The sequence below is a fragment of the Centroberyx gerrardi genome, chromosome 13, assembly GCF_048128805.1.
Source record: "Centroberyx gerrardi isolate f3 chromosome 13, fCenGer3.hap1.cur.20231027, whole genome shotgun sequence".
NCBI classification, from domain to species: Eukaryota; Metazoa; Chordata; class Actinopteri; order Beryciformes; family Berycidae; genus Centroberyx; species Centroberyx gerrardi.
The window spans coordinates 20,441,664-20,463,002 of NC_136009.1; the positions used below are offsets into that span (position 1 = coordinate 20,441,664).

The 21,339-nt window shown below is 41.3% G+C and overlaps 3 protein-coding genes across 3 annotated transcripts in view; 2 read left to right on the forward strand and 1 right to left on the reverse strand.

Annotated features, from left to right (window-relative positions):
• LOC139926492 (protein THEM6-like) overlaps positions 1 to 21,339 on the forward strand; it is a 231,065-nt gene that overhangs the window by 167,286 nt on the left and 42,440 nt on the right. The window lies entirely within an intron of this gene.
• Positions 1 to 21,339, forward strand: part of atp6v1h (ATPase H+ transporting V1 subunit H) — a 290,066-nt gene that overhangs the window by 133,691 nt on the left and 135,036 nt on the right. The window lies entirely within an intron of this gene.
• The window catches only part of pde1cb (phosphodiesterase 1C, calmodulin-dependent b), a 72,907-nt gene that overhangs the window by 16,335 nt on the left and 35,233 nt on the right, over positions 1 to 21,339 (reverse strand). The window contains exon 6 of the mRNA XM_071918243.2: positions 218 to 331. Within this exon, the coding sequence (XP_071774344.1) occupies positions 218 to 331 (114 nt within the window). The remainder of the gene's footprint in view (positions 1 to 217; positions 332 to 21,339) is intronic.

A 21,339-nucleotide genomic window follows, 5' to 3' on the forward strand; every position in this document is an offset into this window, starting at 1 on the left:
GTGACAGAGCAGAAATAAAACATTTTTTGAAATTAAACTGAGAATTGGAGCTCAGGTTAATTTCCATACTAATGAAGTTCATTAATTTTAGATTCCTTCATCAATGCTGCGCTGTTATTCTCAATAAATGAACCGCTGGGCCCTTTTGTGAGAATCAACAGGTGCAAACTGTCGATGTTCTCATGTAGAAAGTAGGAGGTACATGTGGTTTTCTTACCTTGTCTCCTCAATGTAAACGGATTCCAGCACCGACGCTGCATACTCAAGGTTTTTCTTGAGGTCAACGAGGGAGGCCTCTCCTCTCTCTAGCTGCTTCACCAGACACCTTAATCTAGAGATAGAGAAGAGATTCATCAATCATTTAGCAAACTGGATAACTTTTCTGCCCTCTGCAACAAAAGACAAAACTTCAACTGCTGCAACTCTCAGTGGATGTATCTATTTTGGGTTCCTGCTATGAAGCTGCACAAGGCAAGATTTGTATGTAAAAATACACTTGTCTTATCAGTCTAGATCACAAAGTGGGGCTGCAACAGAGAAGAGCGTCCCATTTGAGAAACCCTAGATTCACCCTATTTGCCCGAATGAAATTCTGATGTCGGGTGTGTACACTTCTCCACACTTAGGAAGTGACGAATTGAAACTTAAGAGCGAAATACAAAACTGTCTCCTCAATTGCTGCAAGTGAACACTCTGTCCAGAGAAAGCTGGACTCACCAACATTAGATCTTTTGCCTCTCTTGTCCCTTTTGGTATCGTTTAGTATAAAGCGATCACAGATCACATGTGCGTGCGATGTGCAGTTTACTGATGTCACGTCTCATGATTCCTGGGTATTGAAGTTCAAATGTTTCAAACAGTCACCTCTCGCTGCCATTTGAAGCTGCCAATGTGCAAAGCTGCCAGCTTTAAGTGAAAAAGATGAGTTCTTTGATTCAGTCTTATGACATTCGTTCAAAGTTCATTCAAATTCTAACTTTCAACATCGCTGTACATTTATTGATCCACATACAAACTAGCAGTCGATATTCCTCCTCTCAGTCAATCTCGATAAATTTGATATTTGAGTCATATAACGCAGTGTACTGGCTGGTAAGAAGTCTAATATGATCAAAAGCATCACATCCGCCATCTCTGTGTTGTATTTTTCAATACTAACCCACTTCTGTCTGCAGATCAAAAGCAACGCGGTCAATTCTATTCCAAATATGCTCAAGCCCTAGCAAAAACTCACCAGAAATAGCACTAAGGTAAAGAAAAGCAATCTCAACATCAATTCTGCACACTGCAACCTGCTGCAACGTGCCACCTGCTGCTGTCTTTGAGGTCAAGTGCTCTCTTTCACAGTGAATGCCCACAGAGGCTATGCTTGTTGCTGAATTATTAAGCAGGGAAGGTGGTGGTGGTGGTGTGTGTGTGTGTATATGTGTGTGTTGGGGTGGGGGGGGTTATGGCCCCAACCCGCCTCCCCTCCAACTGAGCTGCCTATAGCCATAGCTTCCTCGTCCATGCGGAAAAAAGGTCTGCTAAGGTGCTCAAATTTAAGACAATGATAGAGGTTTGATATTTTTAGATATACAAGCACAACATGCGACCATTTACTGCTCATTCAACACCTGCTGATATCTCACTTAGGGGACTGCTGGCTATTCTTAGTGTGAATGGGCCCCACTGACATCATAAGGAAGCAAATGGATGGAGGGAAACAACAACATGGTACGCTGCAACTCTAGAATCACTGGACACGTGATTTAGTTGCTGCATGGACTAATGATGGTTATTAAGAACAGCTGTGTGCCAGTGAGCTTCCCTGCTAATATGCATGAATAGACAAATACGCTACCTCCTTCAACAAAAGCTCCTTGTCAGACTATAATTCACCATAGAATGTTGACTTTTGGTTCTGTAATTGGTCATTTGCGTGATATTACATGTTGAATAACAGTGGTGCTTGCTGCGCTCATTTGAAAAACCCATGCTGAACGGCATTAACGAAGGCCCAGAAAGAGATGTTTGTCTCTGCTTTTGGGGTTTTTGTAAAGAGCTTTGTCACAAGCTTTTGTTTGTCTAACAATGGACTAAACTCAATGCCCAGTAAGCCTCATCAAATTTAACTGAGTTGGAAGTGTGTTTACTAAATACAGAGCATCCTGGATGTTTTTTTAGTCAGCATTACTGTTTTTTCAAAGAGTTACGATGAAATAAAAAGTGAGTGTTAAAATCAATGTGTTTACCTTAATTTCCCATCGTTCCTAACATATCACTTTGTGCATTTACAGACATTAGACAAAAGTGAAAATGTGAAACCAAGGACCATGCAGAAATCAACTCGGTCGAGGCTTTGCTCCCTAGAACCACCTGGGCTTGTTTTTCTAACTGAAAAGTATAGGGAGTCGTGAGATGATGAGGCGTGCCAGGAATTTTGGATAAATCAATGTGTCTGCCAACTAAAACAAAATGGGCTCATTTAACCTGCTGTTATCACCGAGGGAAGTGACAACCTGGGTTAATGGCGTAGGCCCAGCACAAAGTAATACCCGGGCACAGAGCCAACTGACAAATTCACTTTAAGTCACACAAAAAGTCATATGTAGAAGAGTCTTTACTATGGCTGCACACTTAGTGGTGAGGGAGTGAACTAATTTTCCTTTATTCCCTTCATTATCAACTTCTCGCTCTTGATTCAAAAATATTTGTTTAAGCCCTCATCAAAAACTATTTCAAAATACTCAATAGAACGTAAAAGGGACTGTATTTTGACAATACTGTGAGCCAAAGAAGTTCCGAATATTTTGGCAATTTGCAACGTGGGTTCAAAAGAATCTCACTGGCCCTCTTCACAATTGTGTGAAACATTCAATTTGATTTCTGTATAGACAGGAATTCCTATTCAAATCAACATTCTTGAACGATCATTTAGTCAATATGCTTAAGATGGCTGCCATTGGATGCTTGATGCTATTGGCATGGAAACCCAGAAAGCAAATGGGTTGCACTGGAAAAAGCATCATTTTGTCTGAACATCCAGTGGCAGATGTGTTGAACATTCAAACTCTCTCAGTCTTACGCAATGTCAAGGCTACACATGAAAAAATGCTCATGATACCAAAAATTTGATTATTTATCATTTCGAGTCAGCTATCAATATTCAGGACATGCTCAGCTCAGTGCTTTCAAACAGAATTGCAAATAAATCTTCAAAAATACAGATTGGTTTTGGATTACCAACAACGATGACAATTATGTAATATCCCCTAACTATCACACAGGAAATGTCATCAGATAGTAATATCCTCACGCTGATTTTTCCCTAATGGCTTCCCAGTGTACAGTAGCAATTTAACTAATTCCACTTGTTTCTCTTTTCACAGTAATGGAAGTGCATTGATATTGGTTGCTGGGTTAAACGGACACAGTGACAGAGGGAGGCAAAGACAAGAGCCTCCAGCTGTCGGCCTCTATATGTGAAGATGAGAGATTTATTTGTTTTGCCTCATAGGGGTGAGCAGAGAGCACAGAGAGGAGATTAGTGTCGGAATTCAGGTTGAGAGTGTTTTCCTCCTCCTATTCTTTGTGCCTCCAGTCTTTTGGCCTTAGCTGACCTGCCTAGAGTGAAGAAGAAGAAAAAAAACAGAAAAGGCTGGTGTGATTCGGTGCCAAACTGCAGCCGCCTGCAGTGTACAGCGGGACTGCGCAGCGCTCAACCTCTAGACAGCTGTCGTGACAGCCAGAAGTGCACATGAAAAAAAGTGAAATTAAACAGTACAGAGAGTAACATAGCAACAGCTTCTTTTCAACTCCCCAAACTCATTTTTTCCTCTCTGTCTCAACCATTTGCTTCGTCTTTCAAGCAAAAAAATACTCAGCTTCACCCCCGTCTACCCACCAAAGAGAAAAATCTCCCATTCTTTCCCTACTGAGATGAAAAACAAGCGTGCCTCTGCTTTGAGAAGCTGCAGCACCAATCAGAGCGTATTTTCCACACAGCAGACAGGAGGGGAGGGGAGGAGAGCACTGCTACGATGCAAAAATTGGCCGGCGCCTGTGTTCCAATGGCATTCTGGCCTAGACTGTGTGTAATCAATGCCCCGGGTCAATGTAATCACCCGGGGAGATTAGCGCGCTCTCGGGGAACACACACAGGTTTGGACTGATAAGAGGAACGAGGCCCGCTAAAACATGATGACTCAGTTAAGCCCAGCACCACATATCCTGCCGCTATGACCGTGATTTGTGGCTGTAGCGGAGAAGAGGTTAGTCGATAAAATACTAGAGTGCTGGCACATCTACATTTTAACAAGAAAGATCAGGGGGATGCAGTAACCCTAGGCATAGTTTTATTTGGTGTTTGGCTCTGATCAATAGACAACAGCTCAATGTCAGAGCTGGTTTCTATTGATTATGGCTGACATGACAGTTTTAGCTCAAGCCTTCATAAAGCAATGATGCTCATGCATTTATTCTCATTATGCAAATCATTTGTTTTCTTTTGCATCATATAAATCATTTAATCAGGAAATGGCTTACTGTTGTAATTTAACTCATTATCACTCAAGAGGAATATGATGCATTATATCGTATCTGCAATGCAAAAGATTTGAATGATAGGGACATACAAGAGTTCATTGGCTTTTGCCCCCTTACAGACAGGAAAGTTGTGATCATGAACTGAAACTTGAATAGAGTCTGTATTTATGGCAGCAGTTGACACTTTGGAAAGTAGCCCATGTGTAGGCCGGCTTAGTGGTTACAGAGGCTGCAGTTTTAACTCCACAACAGTCAGTATGTCCTGTTAAAGTGTCCTTGAGGAAGACACTAAACTCCAACCTGCTCACTCGTCCTAAGTTGCTCTGAGTGTGAGCTGAATGTAATGTAAATGTAAATGCGATGCCTGCTGTGAGTGTCTATCGGTCCTGTTAATTTTTGGATGGGAGCCATTACAGCAAGCTAAACGTTTCTGCTGCTGTTGATGATGCTAATTAAAATTACAAATACTGTTAAAGTGCAGGCAGCCTCTCTGAACATGTTCGGAAACTCACTTCCTATGACAAGCCATTTTAACATTTAATCATTGAAGCTCACTAGTAACAATTTACGGCTTGCCATACAGTTCCTTTATCTGTTCTAAACAAAGCCACTCCCGTGGGAGGTTGCAAATGACAGATGTGACAAGAATGGCGGGGGACAGCAGGAACCTTAAAAAAGATCAGTGGTTGCCCACTCATGTCAAAGTCTGCCAGTCAAAGCCACCAGAAGACGTAGAAGAAGTGGATACCACTATCTTAATCTTCAAAAGTGCTATGAGCAAGAGAGAGAGAGAGAGAGAGAGAGAGAGAGAGAGAGAGATCAAAATCCTTTGTACCAGTATATATTGTACAAGGCATAATTAATGTGATGGTTTCCATCATGACGCAAGAAAGACACAAAAAGGAAGACTGCATGTGTCAAAAACACAACAGTCTATGCAAAATGAGATGATACAGATTCAGCGATTGGACCTTATGATATCAATTTACTGTGTAGTCTCTGTTCTGCATCGACCTTACTGAAAAGCTTGTGTTTTTACAAGACATCAAACACTAAACCATGAGATACTTTGAGATACTATACTGAAATGTTTCTGTAATCACTGAAGATGAATACAGATGATGACTAAATAAATAATCACAATATTCACTCAAAATGTGCCCATACAAATAATGCACAGTATAGCATATTTAGCATAGAACTAGCATGTCTACAGCAGCACAATGTTGTAAGCAAAACAGAAACTCCATGCACTGCACTATTTTACAGTTACAGCAACCACATGATCTTGACCTTAAATACCACCTTCTTGTCAGAAATAGGCATAAAGGTTTTCTAACAAGCCCTTTATGCAGTGGTGAAGCATTTGAACATAATATCAAAATTGCACTTGGCAAGACTTTGGTGTAAAAATACACTGGTCTTATTGAAATCACAAAATGGGGCTGCGAGGGCATCTCAACCTGCCTAACTGAGATGTTGTAGATTCACCCTATTTGACCAAATGAAATTCTGCTGTCTGGTACATGGTCACTGGCGGGAAAACAAAAGCATGTCTAAACTAAGTAGGCTGCACACTGGAATGGTGAGATGCGGTCATCTTTATATAGTAAAGCAAACAAGAGCCTAGCTACTTGGCCTTTAAGATGATAATTGACGTGTACCAGTATAATGACCAGTACAAACTAGAACAAAGACAGATTGTGAGGTGCAAACAAGTCATGCGACCTTGGGGGACATCTGGACAGTCGTAACAAGTTAATGAGGGGCTTGGGCAAGCAGGACCTATATATCAGTCAGCACTATTATACAGGTGTCTGAACAGCGTCAAGGTAAATGGTTATGTAAGTTTACTTATAAAAGTGTTGCTCCAACGTCTTTATGGGGAAATGGTGTTGACACTGAAGGTTAAAGGAAAATGTGACTCAAAGGGTTAAAGGTGATGTTACTCCACCACATTATACACATCAGTTTGACTGCACTGTTTTGCACATACACACATATCAGCAATATGACACATTATAGCATAAAACCGATGATTGGTATAGCAGAGCATTGGTGACAACATTAAGGCAGATACGCATGCAGGCATATAGCAGAGTATCGGGTCCATGGTCCTCAGATATTGACTTGGTCTTCAATCACAACATTTTTACAATATGGCCATACAGACCTATAAAACCAAGAGAAACCAACCTCAGCAAATTCCAGCCTGCCACACTATGGGGTGAATGTGAGGCAATGGACCATTTGGCAATGCTACAAGGTGGGTGTTTGATTTACCAGCTGCCAATTCATCATTTTAAAGGCTTGAGGCATTCATCTGCCATATGGGCTTTTATGGTCCCGCTAAACTGCATATACATTACCAAGCTCCATATAAAACAAAGCAGCATAAATTCATACTGGGACACGAAGATTCATAATTCAAGTGCACCCCCTGATGAGATATCTAAATATACTTCATAGTGGATGGGAATAAAATCCTGTGGACTAAAGGTTGGAAGAATGACAAAATAGAAAGAGAACATTGTGGAGCTTTGACCGGTGATTGTAGCGGCTAGTGAATATAATATGAATGTGGTGGTTGCAAGGGTGTGTTTGTGTGTACAGTATATGCCTGTGTGTGTGTGTGTGTGCGTGGTTGCACCAATGTATTTGTGTTAATTTGCAAGTGTGTATTTGTGTTGTGTCTGCAGGAATCCAAAGCCCTTCTAAATCCAAACTACATTTCTTTTAATCCCAGTAACCCAAATTTTCTGAGTTCAGGGAAGTAATTTGTGCTGCAGAGAAATAAAACAAAACCAACAGCTTAGCGCAGTACAGTAAGTCTGCACACAACCAAATTACAGCACACTGACATTCAGCACAGAAATGTGAACTCGCTTGTGTAGGCTACCTGTTTGTGTGTGTGTGGGTGGGTGAGTGAGTGGGTGTGGTGTGTATGCTTGCATGTGTGGGGCTGTTTTGTTTCTTACTTTTTGACAGGATGACCTAGCCTTCATGTGACAGAGTTACATAGCTATTGTAGGCAACACCCACTGGAGCCCATAAAACTGTGGCCAGGCAGCCAGAAGGAAACTCTGAGAGCTGACCAACACACTGCTAAAGCCGTTGAAAGAAAACATTATACCTGCTTGGAAAATACTTAATACTTAGTGATCAATCATACACACACACACACACACACACACACACACACACAGACACACATACATAATCCTAGGGGCAGCAGAATGGTGTAGTGAGTTGGGAGATCTGAGTTCAAGCATCCAGCCTGGTCAAGTGTCCTTGAGCAAGGTACTAAATCCCTATCCCAGGGTTGCTGCTGTGTAGCCGATCCTGACCTCTGACCCCCCTGTGGTGGGAGGGGGGCAGAAAAACAGAATTGCTCCTTCGGGGATCAATAAAGTATCACATTGTTAGTGCTTTTTACAAATTCAGGCATGTGGCCGCTGCTTGTCAGCTCTCCTTCTCATTGTAAGAGGGGACGGCACAAAAAGGGACACTGAAAATAGCACATTAGTCACCAAACATGCGTGAAGCCTGAAAAAGCAGGCGGCGTTAATTGACCGCCGCCTTTTCTTTGCCTCGCACCACTAATTAGCCGAGAAAAGCGGGCAGCGAGTGGACGGGGACAAATGGAAGCAAATGAACTTGTGGTAAAAACGCAAGAGCTCACTGGAATGCAGACGCCACTGCATGATCGCATAATTAAAGATTTAATGGATTCATTAATGACTGTGACATTGTCCGCCATTCGTTTTACGACCGATGAAGGAATGGAGAAGGGTTGGAGTAATGCATGTGGAAAAGGGAGAGAGCGTTTGGAAGCTGTAACGAACATATTTTTCCACATTGTTGTGCCGGGTGCCTAATGAAGCAGAACACTGAGGCTTTGATTTACTAAAGCCTTTCATGTTTGCAAAAAATTTTAGCATGTGCAAAACCAATGGCATAACCCTGATTGGTCAAGCAAATTGTTTTGCAGCTATCAAAAGTATTAGTGCTGACTTTGAACATTGCAAAGGTTTTTGTATCCACTAAGGTTTTAGTAAATCTGGGCCTAAAGGTTCAAACATGCCTCACAGGTATGTCAGCTCAGATACAGGTACAAATACAGTCCGCTATAGATAACTGTAGTATTGCAGCACTGTAACAAATACATCATTTGTGTTGTGTACTTGGGTTGTGTGTTGGGGTTACACTCTCACTCTGTTGATGGTGCAGTCAGCTTCCATTATTCCTGGTTTTAGCCGTTTCATTTTCAAATATATTTCATGGCATTTCATGACACAGCTTTTTTATGGACAATGAAGAGTGACAGGAAAATTAGTGGGAGAGAGAGGGAGGGAGACAGAAATAGAGAATGATAGAAAGAGAGAAAGATACGAAGAGAGAGAGAGAGAGAGAGAGAGAGAGAGAGAGACAGAAAAGGAGAGCTGACGCTCTCATCAAGGACAACTTACAATGAGTGCAAAAGATTAAATAACTGAACATACCATATAATAATACAATAAGCTCAAATTCTTAGATTCTTAAAAATTACAAGCAACCAAGGAATGCAAGAAAAGAGCTCAGAAGAAAGATAGAAGGGATTTTTTAAGACTACCATTGTGTTGCTTTAAGGCATTTGACACCAAAAAGTTCCAGTGGAGCTGGTCATTGGCCAACGCTAGGTGACTGGTTGAACTGGCCAGCTCACAGGGGTGTGTGTGTGTGTGTGTGTGTGTGTGTGTGTGTGTGTGTGTGTGTGTGTGTGTGTGTGTGTGTTAGCATGAATATGAAGCAGGGCATTGTTGAAAAAGAATGCTCCATGCTCCATCCCTTGAATAAATTAAGGTTGAAACAGAGATGTGCCACTGCAGTGCTGGGATGTGCAAGACTGCCCTGCCTTGTCTTGGACCAGTCCAGCAAAGTCCCTTAATGTGTAAACCTGAGGTTTAACAGACTTCAACTGTCTTTCCTCTCAACAAGACTCCCACTGTGCAATCCAATGAAGCCCAACACCTTTGCATACTGCAGGAAGTAAAGCACTCAAACACTTGATCTAAAATCACCGCTCTGAAGCAAAATGCAGTTCATCTTTGCATAAATAAAAAGCTGGAAATGCTACAGCAGCACTCGGATAATATGCTCATGTTATTCCCTCTGTTATACTTGATTAGAAAAACCAGCAGAGTGCAGCAACACTATCAAACGTTCAGCAGTCTACCGCACAGCAACTCAAGTCTGTTAAAGTACACCAGGCAGGCAGAGATTTGAAATATTACAGGAGTCTGTGTGTGTAATCAAAATTCAGTGGCCTGACGCGAAACAACCCAGCTGCACTAATTGTCATCAAATCTGTAGAACTCCTGTCATTCCAACGACACACACAGGAAAACTGCCATAGCTATAGAATATTGAATCTATACGTATCCAGTGATATCTAATAGCCTCCTGTCATAGTATGTCTTCCACTATCCCTTCCTGCTGTATGAGGCCATCTTGTCCTTGTACCATGTGTGTCAGTACAGTATGGACTCTGAAACACTGCAAAAATGCCTCTGCACCAAGGTCACCAACACATACTCCTGTGAATTAATTCTGCTGAGAAATTAAAGGTGACTCTGAAAACCAAAGAACTTCAGAATTAAAACCAAACACCATCAAACAAGACAAACACCGTCACCTCTCCAATCTCGCATACAAATCCCCTCCTCGATTTCCTCCCAGCGACCACACCTACAGTACGAGCCGTCCTGTCAAACATGCTCTCTCCCTTGTTGACATGTGTCAGTGTCAAGAGTAGGCTATAATCCCGAAGCCGCAGTGCTGCAGCCATGGGTTACATAATCCCCAGAGATTAAAATATGCATCCCATGGTAGTGGCAGGTCTATAGGAGAGAGATAAACACTGAAATCTGATCAAATCAGATCATGAAGGGGCCTCATATTCTGGACAAGTGCATTCAAATCATGGTAGAATATAACAGATGTAAACTGAAACAGATGGAATAAACCCTTTCTTTGTGCTTGTTTTGAAAATGTATTCCACTGCCTTTAGAATATTTTGGAGACTATCACACTGTTTTACCTGCTGTCTTTCATCCTCTCTCATTGGGGGTGAGAAAGAGGTTGGATCTGTCTATGAGGGTAAATTCAGAAACCATGCTGTTATATAGAAAGTGTGAGAAAACTCACACTCCGTTAGCTGGGAAGACGAGCATTAAAAATAGCTAATTTACTGGCATTTTCCTCCTGCACATGTGGCTGATGTGGCTAGTCATTGTAAGGTAGTTTAGTGTAAGGTTAGTGTTAAAACCAGGTGTGGAGAAAGATGGACAGTACAGATGGCCGGGCGGTGACACTTGCTTAAATCCTAGTTATACTATTACTAAATACTGTTTATAGCTAATGTTTAGCTTCATACTATACTTACATTTTTCTGCACTCCTCTAAAAAATGTTTTAGTTTTGCATGCTGGTGGCTTGGGCTGTGACCCATTCATTATTCCTTGTCCAACGTTACTTTACTTGGTCTGTTAGCGTGCTAGACCCATGTGAAAGGAAATAGGCAGTGCTGTTACTTTGTTGCGGTGATATCTATTTCGCAATAAAAGTCCCATTAAGAATTGGTGGCCTCTGATTTGATTCGTACAATGAAATTTTCGAGGTGTTTTGCTCTTCAATATTGTGCCCCCCCCCCCCCCCCCCCCCCCCCCCCCCCCCCCCCCCCCCCGCTTCCTATGCCCTTGCGTGTAGGTGTGTGTGTGTGTGTGTGTGTGTGTGTGTGTGTATGTGTGTGTGTGTGTGTGTGTGCGTGCGTCACCAAGACCGAGACCAGATGGTGAGGAGACAGTGACAACATGCGGTATATGAAATTGTTGCCAAGTAATGACATCGGGTACTGTATTGCTATAATTGACAGTAATTGTAATTGACAGTAAATGTTTCCTATAGCCAAACCATTGAAAGTGCATTGTAAAATGTAAAAATACAAGGGTGTTAGTGGGGGAAACGCCACTGAAATGTTCACTTTTAATCCACAAGGTACAACGTTTTTTGGGAGGCTACTCACTCAATGTCGCAGCTTGCTTGTAGAACCTATTTATTATTCCTGTTAAGTTTCTAAGTTTCTAAAAGCAGTGCACCACAGCAGTGTTTGTGTTTTTAAAATTGATTTACATACACACACACACACACAGACAACCTTATGAAGCATATTGTGCCATGTGTGCTGTGCGTTATGTTTTCATTGTACTATTGCAATGTTATCATCAGGGGTCAAGGATTTCTGAAATACATTATCTGAGAGTTTGTCCAATTGGGATTAAATTAATTCCTTCTGTTCGATCGAATGAGTCGCACATGTGTGACCTAATATGGAAACACAGGCACACTCTGGGAGATGGACTGTATAAATATATGTATTGTTGATTTTTTTACCAATTATTGACCTTCAGTGCTTTACAGTGGTAAATTATATAATAGTGGCCAATAAATTATTTAGTTTGAATTCTAAATTACTGAATCAAAAAAGCTGACCAAACCTTTTCTGCTGTAAAATGGGTCTCCTGTAAAGATAAATGTCCCTGGGTTCATGGAGTTTGGTCATGTTTTGTCCGTTCATTTCAGTGTTTTCCACTGTCTCCAGTTCATATCAGGGTCATTAAATGCCAGTAACTCACTTACAACAATCTAATAAGGTAAAACCAGATTTACAAAGGTCGCTGAATTCCCATGTCAGATGAGTCATACAGGCAAAGAAAAGAGACAAAAAAAAAAGAAAAAACAACTGCTTTCTGTCTGTCTCTGTCTCTCGTGCACAAACAGCCACAAAGACACATGCAGGCATTCACAAGTATTATACACATGCACAAACACATACAGGTGTGAACCCGCAGGCAGTGGTAGCGTAGGGATTATAGAAGCAAATCTGTGAGCATAAATTGACTGCTTCAAATCCCTGGAACGGTTAGACAAATCTGGGTGGAGAAGGGAAGAAGAAACACTTTCCCCTAAAACAACAGCCGCCAGGATGCCCTATAGCAAAGCACTCAACCCCAAGCTGCTTCATTGCGCTGCTCAGTGACCAACAGTAAGACTGTGGCTGTACCAGGCAGCTACCAGGTGTAAAATGTGCGTAACTGCGTGAATGTGAAGCAAGGTGTTGTTGAAAAAAAGCGCATGTGTGCTCAGTAAACCCCTGAACAAATTAAGGCTAAAAAAAAACAAAAAAAACACTCATCCCCAGCCACAAACACTACACTACATACATTGTACAATTACATCTAATTACTCTCTGACACATACACTTCCTTAATGATCTAAGCCTCGCATTTAACCCAGGAACACTCTCGCTTCACAGTCAGATGTTATTTTTAGGATGCTTTCCAACACTGATTAGCTAGCACCACACTAGCAGCCAGCAGCAGGCTTTTTAAGTGCCAAACGCCACTGCTAGGCTAATGATTTTAACATGGATTTCTTCCAACCCGCTGAGCCCGCGTGGTTACGGCAAACTCAAATCTCTGAGCGTTTTAAACATTAACCAATGTGAGGCATCTGAGATATGTGAGAAGCTTTCTCCTGCTGTGAAAAGGGAAGAAGACCTGGAGAAAAATTCAAAAACACAATTATAGTTGAAGACCTGGCAGCAAATGAGCTCAAAGGAGTAAAATGAAAGAACAACCTGAACAAAGACGTCATGCAGGCAGTTTTAGGAAGGTAGGCCACAGGGGAGAGAGAGAGAGAGAGAGAGATAGAGAGAGAGAGAGAGAGAGAGAGCGAGCAAGAGAACATGTATTGTGTCAGATTTAAAGTCATCTCCTCAATGGATTTTAGATTAGATTAAATTAGATTAGATCAAATTTTAATGATGTTTCAACAGCAAGTAGTATGCATCAAAGATGGATATGATATAAGTGAGAATAGAGTAAACGGGTTATTTAAGCATACTCAATGGACAATTGCAACACTCTGACATATTCCCTACTATGGGAAATACACTGATAAAACTGATGTACTATTACATACAAAACCCTAAAAACTGTAGTTGCAAGTAGAAATGTATGGATTGTACGTAAATGTGCAAAAAGTACTGTATATCCAGCATGGTTGATAGGATGTGCAAAATAGCAGCAGTAGTGTCTTTAGCAGCAGAACTTACTAAGGCATAAGACAATGTGACATTTGTGCATTATGAAAAGGTGGAGACATTTAAAAAACTATAAAAATGTCACTAAATATGCAATATTTAACAATGACAGAAACATGAGACAATATGTGAAAGATTACAGCTTGTATGAAAAGGGGCTCGGTATTTAGTGGGACTCTAGGGAGAGTCCGCCTGGGTGACTTTGCCATAATGGAGTGTCTCCATCGACTTTGACTGTCCTCTCACAGGTGACTTAAGTATTTGTATCTTTTCTCATATAAAAGCCACAAGAAAGCCCAGAGGCCCTGGGAAATGGAGATGAGAAGGTTAGTAATGGAAGAAGAGGGGGATGGGCGGAAGTAACCTTAAACTGTACTTAAAGGTAGTTGCCTCCCTGAAGCGAAAGATGGCATAGGTGACTGGAGATGGTCACACACACGCACACACACACACACACACAAACCTACCTCCATGCCGTATAGATTACCTCAGAGGCCAAGGAGAGAGCAACAAACATACAACAGAGGGACGGACATACTCAGGCACACATAAACACACACACACACACACAAACACACAAACGCATTGAGCTAACTCAATGAAATGGGAGAGGTACAGAAAATAGTGCTTTCAATTAGATTATCTGGCTGGGTCTAAGCCAGAGCACAAACATAATAACATAGTGCATAATGCTCTGACTCTATCAGAGATTATTACAGTAATAATACAAATTTCATGATAGCCAACTATGGCTGTCTCACTGTTCCTTTCACAATGGCAGCAGTTTGAGCCAACACAAAGACACAGGCTATGTGTTCTGCCCTCTTAAGCTCAACTGCATTAATAATATCATTAGGGCACCAATAACTTTATTGAAACCACGCCATAGAGATTATTCAGAATGCTAACCCTGAAACACAAAGAGGGAGAGAGAGAGAGAGAGAGAGAGAGAGAGAGAGAGAGAGAGAGAGAGAGAGAGAATGTATTGTGTATGTGTGAGAGAGAGAGGAGACATGATAAAACAGCTGCTTTCTCTCTGTCTCAGTTTCTCATGCACACACACACACAAACACACAAGTAGATCAATAAAAACTGCAAAGTGGTTCACTGGGTTGAGCGAGGTCAACACTGGTCTGTCCTTCAACCCCTGGACAAACGAGGACATCAGAGTGCACTTTATTTGGCAGTGGTCCACTTCATACAACTCTCTCTCTCTCTCTCTCTCTCTCTCTCTCTCTCTCTCTCACACACACAAACACACACGCACAAAGACCTTGCATCTGCAATCTTCATTCCCAATGAGCCATAATTCAATCCTGTTGGAGTGCCTCACATGCAAGCATTTCAACATTTGTTTGACACGCATAATTGCCCCTGCTAAAATATGAATCATACCAAATACTTGCTCCCAAATTCATAAAAAATTCAGATTAGTAAACATTCACCACTATCTCCCACAGCCAGAAACAACAGAGAAGATTTTATCCTGTCTATTAATCTGGGATGTCAACCCAGTGTACAGCTCCACTGGAAATGATGGAAAAAGTAACTGTGGTACACACAGTTTTGTGGGTAAAAGTTCAATTTTCTTGTTCTAAGCTGATAGCACTATAAGGAAATGTGATTTATTTGCATGTTTAAAGGGCAAATCCACCCTAAAACACTTACGCACTATTTGGTAATGTACCTTGCATTTCTGGGTCCATTGAAGTTTGATAGCAGAACATTTTTCAGTTATCTAAAACTTCAATAGTAAATGTCAGGTTTTGGTGTCAGTCCCTCAGAATCAGAAAGAGCAAGGGCTTCTTTCTAGACTCACCTTCATTCAACAATCACACAGGGAGAAATCCATTGTAGAAGAGGCAGAGATACCAATTTCTCCACCAGCAGTAGCCTCAATAGACCAGAATGCAATGCAGCCACAAGACATGGTGCATCTTGAGTAAAGGACAACTCTCACTTTTTAACCCACAGCTGAGTGTAACAAGTTCAGGCACGTTCTCTGGGGGTTACTGAAAGGCATTCTGGGAAATATAGTAATCACTAACTGAAGTAGAAGTAGACAAGGCAGAGTGAGTGCAAGTGGGCACACCAAAAAAGTAAATGCACCTTATCACAAAATAACTCCTGGAATGCATTGACCTTGATACATTGACAATATCTAAGAGTATAAGAGCATCCAAGGATGGATTTTTCCTTTAAGTGGAGACAAATAAATTTTATGAGTCCACAAGTCCTCACAAGTCAGTCTCCCATTTTCAGTCAATGGACCAGCTTCTGGCCATATATCAGAGTCTAAACGTGAGTATAATCTTCAAGGAGACTTAGACTCTTGGCTGTCTGGTTAGCTTTGGGAAATACTTGTTTATGTTTACAAATACTTATCGCACTGCCTTAGGCTAAGGGAATATGTGTGTGTAGTATTCCCCTTCAAAATGCGAGAGTGCCACTCTGAAGAATCACAGCATTCATAAAGCAGCTGCTCACTCTCAAGTTGGACCAAAGCGTCTCCATCATACACCAAGGTCGTTCATTGATAACTCTCCCTTTAATCCTGCAGTCTGCTGCCATGTGTTGTTAAGTCTTGGTACCACTTCTGCAAATTAGCATACCATTAATGACTCAATTAAGCTTAATTAATATGATGTTCAGCAGGAACAAGCGGTAGCATGGAGAGGGAAGGACTGGGGCTGGTGAGCTCAGTGGAGACGCCACTCCATCTTCATGTCTTTGCTGCTACCCTTAAGGCTCCTCATTTACTCCACAATGTTGCACTGGGGGAAGAGGTTTCATTTAAACACAGCAGGTTGGATGAGAGGCAGCACTAATGAAGTTAGTACTACGGTAGATCTTTCCCACCCCACACATCTTCTTTACCATCTTCTGAAAGACGCCTTTTAGTGTATACATCTCTTTCAAGGGTGATAATTGCTATTTAACATTACCCTTGTCTCTCTTTATGCCTGTCAACATTATAGTGTTATTAATTCTTACAACAATGCAAAAGAGATGTTTAGATTTTGGTTCGCCAACAGTATAATATGTGCGTTCCTTCCCACCAGCGTGTTTTTCCTACTCTGCCCTGCATTTCTGTGGGAGACAAGAGAATAATTGAAACTGTATCAATTCATGCATTGGACCCAAGGAAGTTACCAAAGTAGTATTTGCCACAGTATACTTATTGTAGACTTACTACAGGCTCAATAGGAATAAAGACCCTCCTGTGGTACCACTGTCACCCCACATACTGGCTTTATTTGGGGTCATTTCATTGGACTTAAGTCATTTTACGCTCTGATTAGTTAGGCTCTTGAGTACAACGATTTACCATATGTGACTTATGTCACATATGGTAAACATGGTTTACATGAGCTAAACATGAGCTCAACATCTATTGTTAATGTGTAAATAGTTGGTTTACATTTGCAAAATGGAGCTATGTTTTGAGTTAGAGAGTGATATGAAAGTTGCAAAGAAATCATTTTCCATCCACAAATCATCTCCATGAGAGTATAGATAATTCATATGTTTTATAATTCTAATTCATATTCTCAAAAGAAATGACAGATTTGAGCTTTAACAGCCTCCAGCATCAAAAGCTCTGATCATTTCGATATCGTCATGTTATGCAGCGTGACTCCCGTACTTGCTTTCTTCAATAAGTCAAAAGAAGGAAAGCTTTCTGAAACTCAGAAAGGAAATCTTATCTGTACTGCTAAAACCTGTTACTGTGTTAACAAGCATGATTATCATGACTCAAATCATATGTGATTTAATAAGTGTACATTAAATGTAACTGATATTATTACTCAGGCACATAAGACATAAGAAGTATCTGTGAACCTAACCTGGTTCTATCAGTGTGGCGGTGAGTTAGTGTATGTTAATGCAGGTCAATTTATTTTCCGGAAAGGATGTTTAATCCAGCGTGTCCAAAAGAGAAAAACAAGAGAGACAGAAAACAGTCTCCTAACTGCGTCACTGTGGTGATTCCAAGCATTCCTCTTCTACAGTTTCATCAAAGCAAATCATTTTATTCACACACTCACACACCTACAGTATGCACACACATACACAATCACATACTCACAAAAACAAGTATTATGAACTCACACACCTAGACACACACACACACACACACACACACACACACACAGAAGCACACACAGCTAAAGTGGTTCATTAATCACATTTTGACAAAAGAGCCGTCTACCATGTGACAAACAACAACATAATTCAATTCACAGTGCCAAATCCTTCACTGTCCAATGTTTACAGAACAGCTAAGCAGCAACATGCTGCAAAGCATTACATCGCTAATCAAGCCATTACACACTTGGCTACCATCCGATGTGGACAAAAACTGGCTGAAAACATCTTGAAAACTTGTTTACTTTCACTTCTCATAACTTTTGATTTATGCGCGTTTGATTTACCGGTGTGACATGCCAATATAGGCACATTGATCAGGGAGGCTGGCTAGTAGTCAACGGGTTGCTAGTTTGGTCCCCAGTACAGACAGTGCCCAATAAAAAATGCTATATAGTTCCCCTGAGCAATGGTGCAGTCCAGCCTGCTTTGCCAATACAGCTTGATAGATCTGTATTCCTGCCACCGGTCATTCTTGAGTGGTGGGAGATAATATATTAGTTGCATTCATTATTTCAATTATTTCACTTGGCATCTTTATCAATGTCATGCTTTTAATTGCCTGGTGAAAAAATAAATGATTTGCCCAAGTAGGAAGGGCGAGCCATCACCCTATATTTCATGCCTTCATGTGTGTTTTTTATTGGTGTGATGTTGAGAAGTCCCTCTCCACGGAATCGTCAATAATTGTCGGTGTTGTAATTATTTTAGCTGGACAGGCTAATCATTTTTGAACAGACAAGTGGCATGCAAAAAGTTGCCTTCACACAATATTTTCACATGTCTGGCACAGTCTATATGGAAAACACTTTGAAGTGCTACAGACTTGCACACACAGCAGCATGGGCTGGAGAAATCAGATGAGTGGTGATGACAGGTACATTGGATAAAAGCGCATTCCAAGCATTACATGGAAAATGGAAATGAACCTGACATTAAACTGATGTTGGTTAAACTGGATGAATTAGCTTTTTAATATTAGGCTAGAACGTTTTGCGGAAATAATGAATTGAACAATTTACCAGTCCCATCCACTTTTTTGGAGAGACTAGGCTATATTTTTTCAAAGAAATGACAGGCTAAGGAATGACAGGCTAGTAAACAAACAGCAATAGAGAGTAGCAAAACAGACATTTATAGGAAAATGTTGCAGATTATCACTTTAAACAACTGACCAGTCCCACAAAATTGTTAGGTTTTTGAACGAACTTAAGGCTGCACAGGTAAAATGAATGAATGAAAATAGAAGTCACAGTAAATGGACAGTTGATGCTGCAAAAAGCCTGTAGAAAATTGGTGAACTCACCTTGAAACCAAGCATAGTGCACCAATACCAGCCTCCTTCATGGGCAGGTATACTGGAACGTAGCTAATATTACCTAAAATATGGTGGTTCAACACAGTTGGCAGTGGCTTGCTCATGTACGCTATATCCTTCCATGTAAAAAATAAACCAAGCATTCACACCGAAGCGAACCAGACAGGCAGCCTTATGTTCCTGTTAGTTGCACAGTGTTCTTGGTAGCAAGGAGTCAGGGCCATATGGCCAACTGTTGTTTCTGGCATGTTGGGAAATTGTTGTGGAAATGTGATAAATGACTCTGTGTGGGTAAAACCTCATTGTTACAGGCGAGTTGATGTTGTCCACATTTACCAATGTCACAGTGTCAGGCAGAACCACGGCAGAACCACGGTAGCTTTCTGTTGTTTTAATGCCTTGGCGTATTGTGAAGTAATTCAGCTGGATGCATAATTGTCTCCAGCTAATGAAAGACTATTCTGTTTATGAACAAGCAAAAGACTTCAAGTCCAGTCCAGTGATACACTCTCTGCTTTGAAGGTTGTTTGATGAAGAGAAATTAACACATATAATGTAGTTGGAACATTTAAAACTATATTCAATCATGTTTTCGACCAGATGTGGCTACGCTACACAACACTTCTTGTTCAGTTGACCCACTGTTTACACCTCTGTCTGAGTTATGGTAATGCACGATCACTTGGTGCCCATTTCCTCAGTACTGAAATAGCCGTTCTCCTGTAGCCTATTTCTTTGGCACTGAAATAAAGCTGAGTATACTTAGGCCTTCCTCATATGAATCTAATGCATTCTGCTTGGCTTTTTCATCTCCTGCCTTGGCAAGCAAAGCCCATTTTTAAAACACAGAGTCCGGTCTGTCACACTGGTTATAACACAGAGCCACAGTAGGTATTTAAATACTCTGCATCTGAGGTCTGCGACTCCAGCTAGGACCGAAATGGCCGGGCTAGCTTGAGATGAATGAGCTAAGGTGATAGTGTTATGCGCCCACCGGAGATGATGGCTGAATGGAAATAAAAACACATGCCCACGTGCACACACACAAATAACTACACACACAGATGGCTGCCGAAACATCACGCGTGAGTACACACATATTCAATACACCAGAGGGTGCATACACAAGCATCGACACACACAAACACACTGCTTTGCTCTCACATACACACTCGGTGCACACTTGGCCACACAAATAATATCTCTTCTCTTTCTCTCTTTCTCTTTGTCACTCAAATTCACAAACACACACACAAATAAAAGTAGTTACACACTCCTATTCTCTCTCTCTCTCTCTCTCTCTCTCTCTCTCTCTCTCTCTCTCTGTGTGTCTCGGTCCTGGCTCATTACCCTTTGGAGGAATTGTAACAGGCCATGGGAGAGGTGGCATGGAGAGATACAGGGATGGATGGAGGGAAGATATAAACAGCCAGATTAAAGGAGCAATCTGCGCTATAAATCTGCAATATTATGTTCTGCAGGCAGGTAGGGGAGGGCTTGCGAGTTTACACCAAGAGAAGCTTTCATGTTTATGTTCTCATCTCTACCACCGACTCAGCTTAAGATAAAAGCCTGTCATTTAAGCTTTGTAATCAATCTTCAAAATAGAAATACGGCCTAGCTCAACATAATGTCTTCTTTAAGTATGCAAAGAAAAAAAAACTCAATTTAGAAGCCATTTGCTTCAGAATGACATACAGCTCTTGTGCATATGCCTCATATGATGTCTTTTTGAGATAAGCAAAGAAAAAAAAAGATTTCGAATTGATTTGCCTCAGTGTGAAATGCAGCTCTTGTTTTGGTATTATTTGGGCTGAATGGAAAATCCCTCACACTTATTGGAATACCTCAGTATATACAAGCAGCTCTTTGTGACTCTGTGTGTCCATGCAAGTGTGCCTGTGTGTGTATGTGTGTGTGTGCATGTACATCTGAGCATGTGTATCTACCTATCTACCTGAGCGCCTCTGCCTTTGTACGTCAACAGAGGGGGGTCCCATTGGCACCTGTGCGGTTTAGAGAAGTGTGAAGCGGTGTGAATCGCGCTAACTGAGGCGGTTACCTCAGAAAAAGAAAGAAGCACCTGATTCCATGTGGAGCGGAGCGGAGACGAAGAAAAAGGAAAAAGATCCGTTGAGGAAGAATGTAATTAGACCAGGCTTGGAGGTTCATTTGAGCCGGGCAATTACCCCTCTAATTACCAG